A 4,414-nucleotide genomic window follows, 5' to 3' on the forward strand; every position below is an offset into this window, starting at 1 on the left:
GACGTGCGCTGCAGCCTGCGGAGCCGGCACATCGCCCTGGCCGTGGGCGGGCAGGAGCTGCTGCAGGTACCGCGGGCAGCCCGGGCAGCGCGCTGCGGCCCGCCCGACGCGTAGGCCGCGGGGCGCCGGGGGAGCACGGGCTCAGCTGGGTTATAAAATACCTGAGATCACCGAGTACAGCCTGAGACCCAGCACTGTGTCAGCCGGGCTCTCCTTAAACACCTCCCGGGACTGTGACTGTGCCTGTGCCACCTCTCTGGGAGCCGAGGTCTACTCACACTCTCTGTGAAATGCCTTCCTCATATCCGATGCTTGTCTAGTTACATTTTCTGTGAAATTTCTTCCTGATGTCCAACCCAGCCCTGCCCTGGCACAGCCCAGACTGTGTCCTCATGTGCTGTCGCCTGGGAGAAGGGTGGCACACCCGTGCCGCCTCTCTGTTCTTTATCACAGGTTTGATACATTAAAAATGGCATTAATTGGAAACAGTTTTGTTCTCTTGCACGCGGTGTTAGAGATGGTGCCTGTCCTCCAGTACATGGAAAGAGCTGGAGAGGGGCTTCTTACAAGCCATATAGTGATGGGACAAGGGGGAAGGGCTTTAAACTGTCAGAAGACGGTGTTATATTGGATATTAGGAAGAAATTGTTTCCTGTGAGGGTGAGGAGGCCCTGGCACAGGGTGCCCAGAGGAACTGTGGATGATGCCCCATCCCTGGAAGTGTTCAAGGCCAGGTTGGACAGGGCTTGGAGCAACGTGAGATAGTGGAAAGTGTCCCAGCCCATGGCAGGGAGCTGGAATCAGATAAACTTTAAGGTCCCTTTCACTCCAATCCATTCTGTGATTCTATGAGAAATAACAATACAAATTCACATGGATTTTGATGTGAATGTGGACAGCATTTCAGTGTGCAGCTTCAATTGCTCCAGAAGGCAAAAAAAAACCTCCAAAAAACCCCAAAACCAACCAACCAAAAAACCCACAACCAAAAAAACCAACCAACGACAAAAAACCAACCTAAAGACAGATTTACTTTCATATTTATAATGAACTGCTTATGCTACCTGTATCCTGTGCCAGAGCTAGATGTTACTCCTGACAAAAACCCTTGCATTTTCATGACAAGATTATTAAAAACGGCATTTCCTGCCGAGAAACATAAGCCTTTGCAATGAGTCCAGATACTAAAACAAGGTATTTAATGCTTCAATTAAAAAATAATTGTGTAATAAGCAATAATTCTTTGACAGGCTACATGCAAGTGTATACTTGTAGGGCCAGATCACCCTATTTATTTTCAGCAGAATACAAGGTGGTTAAGTTGTGAGTAAAACTTCATAACTCAATGTGAACTGGATGCTGAAAAGATTTTACTGATTTGTAATATTGTACCTGTCTTTTGCAGGGTAAACTTTTTGACTCTACAGTAACTGATGAAGGAACGTGGACCTTAGGTAATACTTTACATCTGAAGTGACAATATAGAGACAGTAAAACTTTCCAGTAGACACTGCAGAATAATTTACCCTCTCTTTATTAATGGGAAAGATTACTTTCTTCCCATAGCTTTGTAAAAAGGCAAAGTCATTATTGCTGCATTAAGGAACTGAGGTTTTACAAAAACACTTGAGACTAAGGTTAATGAGAAAATGCCACATCCTGGAAGGTGCTGATCAATGGATTGCAAACATTTCCATATAGTGAGAAGTTTTTTGCAAACCTTCACTTAAAGGTAAACAGTTATGGTACAGCTGTGTGGTCTATGACTCTCCATAATTAGTACTTTTTATGCATTACATTTTTTGAATGAATGACAAAATCTACAGTCCAAGAAAGTCAGAAAGAAATTTTAAAATCACACTAAGGTTCCTACATATAATGAGGAAGAAAAGCATATTGGGCCATATATCATAAATACTGTAAAGTATTCTGAATATTTTGGGGTTTGGCAATCATATTTGTGGACTGTGCCCGCTGAGTGTTTTCCTATGAAGGGTTTTCTTTTCCATTCAATATTTATATTAAATATTTATTGATAATTTAGGAATTTAAGCCATTAAAATGTACAGTGTTAATACACATTGTGAAGTGAAGCCCAGTCTTTATCAGTACACAAATAATCTTCAAAATACACTGCTAACGCTGTATTTATTCACTTCAGTAGAACTCAACACCCTGCACTGCAAATTTATTTTGAAACATACTTTCAGTATATTCTCTGTGGCCATACACACCATCTGTTCATATGTTGCTAAAACTTTATTCTGGCTTTTGTTGGTAATAACTCTCTGTAAAGCCTGACCTTAAATTTTTCATTATTGCCTTAGCAGAGTTGTCTATATGAGTAGATTAAATCTTTGTTGTGAAGATCTCCAAGAGGTTACTTTATGTTTGCAATAGAAGTACTTATGAACTGTGTTTAATCCCTTAAAACAGCTTCAGCATCTTACAGGCCAGAAGGGGAGAGATGACAGTACAGGCTGTCTTTGCCTCAGCCTTTTTTTTCTTGTTAATGTTTATTTATCAAGAACTAGGTTGGCATTGGCATTAAGAATTTAAATTACTTCATAGCTTGTGCTTGTTTATGTTGAATTCACCAAACCAAGAAAACAACCAGCACATAGGACTGAGTTTAAAGGTTACTCTATGTGTTTTCATTCAACAGAAGACAGGCAGCTGATACGAATTGTTCTGATGAAGACAAATAGAGATGCTGGAAATTGTTGGACATCTCTGTTAGAAAATGAATATGCTGCTGATCCTTGGGTACAGGACCAGATGCAAAGGAAACTTACACTGGAGCGATTCCAAAGAGAAGTAAGTTAAAGCACCATAATCACTCCTTATATGTTTTGTTAGCACACAGAGGTTATGGCCAGGAAAGTTGAGCAAATGCCATGGAAATATATGCTTTAGTTCAATATCTATAAAATGCTTACAAGGTTTTATCACTGTGCTTTGAAGAGGTTATTCTGTCTGCAGGGTTTGTGATAAGTTCAGGTGAGTTTGGAGGTGCTGTTGCTGTTTTAGTAATTGCATCTTCCTAACAACTTTTCACTTGTTAGGCTACACACAACTTCTGTTATTATCTAGAATTGTTTATAATGTAAGATGGAGTGCAATAGTTCACTGGAAAAGACATTCCTTGCACTTTTACTAAAATTGCCTAAATTGTTTTGCTGTACCTTTGGCACACAACCATTCCTGTACATGTCTGCAGAGGTGTAGAATTACAACATTTTATGAACCAGCTGAATCAGCAGGCTATGTCCTGCAGCAGAGACCAAGCAGAACCTTGTTATCCATCCTTAGATTTTCAAAAGGCAGTTTCAAAGGATACCAAAAGCCAGATCTCTTTCTTAAACTTTCCTTAATATTTTTTTTTCTGGCAGATTTGACTACTTGCTAAGTCAAGAACAGCATTATAAAGTCACTTCAGCAGTAGGCAACCAAACTATGACAATTCAGTTTGTTGATGCATGTTCCAAGAATTTCAGTGCTGTGATAAATGTATGGCAAGTTGATTGTTACATGTTCTTATTACAATGGCAGAATATTAACAAAAAGCAATTTTTTTTTTCTTTGTGGGTGTCTGGGATTTTTTAAAGCATTTTTATTTTAAATAATTTGCTTACTAACCAATTTTTAATTTTACTTCCATCAGAACCCTGGGTTTGACTTCAGTGGGGCAGAAATTTCTGGAAACTACAGCAAAGGAGGACCAGACTTTTCTAGTCTTGAAAAGTGAACTTTTTATATGTGACCCTTTAGACAAATTAGATGTTACAGTTAAGGACTGGAATCATGTAACTGTTGAAGACTTCAGTGATCTCTTCAATGGATTGTTGTCAAAAGTAATCACTTCAGTGAAGAGAAAGAAGATCTTTTCCAGCAGACTGAAGACAAAATGTTACCAGCTGATTTATAAGCTGTGATAACTTTATGATACCAAGGCACAACCTATAGAGAAAGGTGTACATAAAAAAGTAACGTCTTTAAGCAGAATGTTTGGTGTGTGTAGTTTTTTCTTTTTAGAAACACACTACTAAACAAATCAGTTATAAATCTACAACTTGTCTTATTGCAAGGATATCTTCTTATTCTTGCTTATGTGCACTTGGGAAGGAATCTCCCCATGCACCAGGCTGGGGCTGATGTGCTGGAGAGCAGCTCTGTGGAGAAGGACCTTGGGGTCCTGGTGGACAACGAGCTGTCCCTGAGCCAGCAGTGCCCTGGGGGACAAGGCCAGTTATATCCTGGGGTGAATCAGGAAGAACATTGCCAGAAGGCCAGGGAGGTCATCCTGCCCCTCTGCTCAGCCATGGTGAGGCCAGATCTGGAGTGCTGTGTCCAGCTGGGCTGCTCCAGATGAGAGGGACATGAAGCTCCTGGAGGGAGTCCAGCAGAGGCTGTG

The 4,414-nt window shown here is 40.6% G+C and overlaps 1 protein-coding gene across 1 annotated transcript; it reads left to right on the plus strand.

Moving 5' to 3' along the window:
- Positions 1–4,005, plus strand: NUDCD2 (NudC domain containing 2; the record flags this gene model as incomplete). The annotated part of the gene is made up of 4 exons (XM_031055183.1): positions 1–66; positions 1,406–1,454; positions 2,666–2,817; positions 3,665–4,005. Coding segments are annotated over 4 exons (351 nt in total), but the record flags the coding sequence as incomplete, so codon positions are not given.
- Between the last annotated feature and the right edge of the window lie 409 nt (positions 4,006–4,414).

Source organism: Geospiza fortis, unplaced genomic scaffold, assembly GCF_000277835.1.
Source record: "Geospiza fortis unplaced genomic scaffold, GeoFor_1.0 scaffold55, whole genome shotgun sequence".
Taxonomy (NCBI): Eukaryota; Metazoa; Chordata; class Aves; order Passeriformes; family Thraupidae; genus Geospiza; species Geospiza fortis.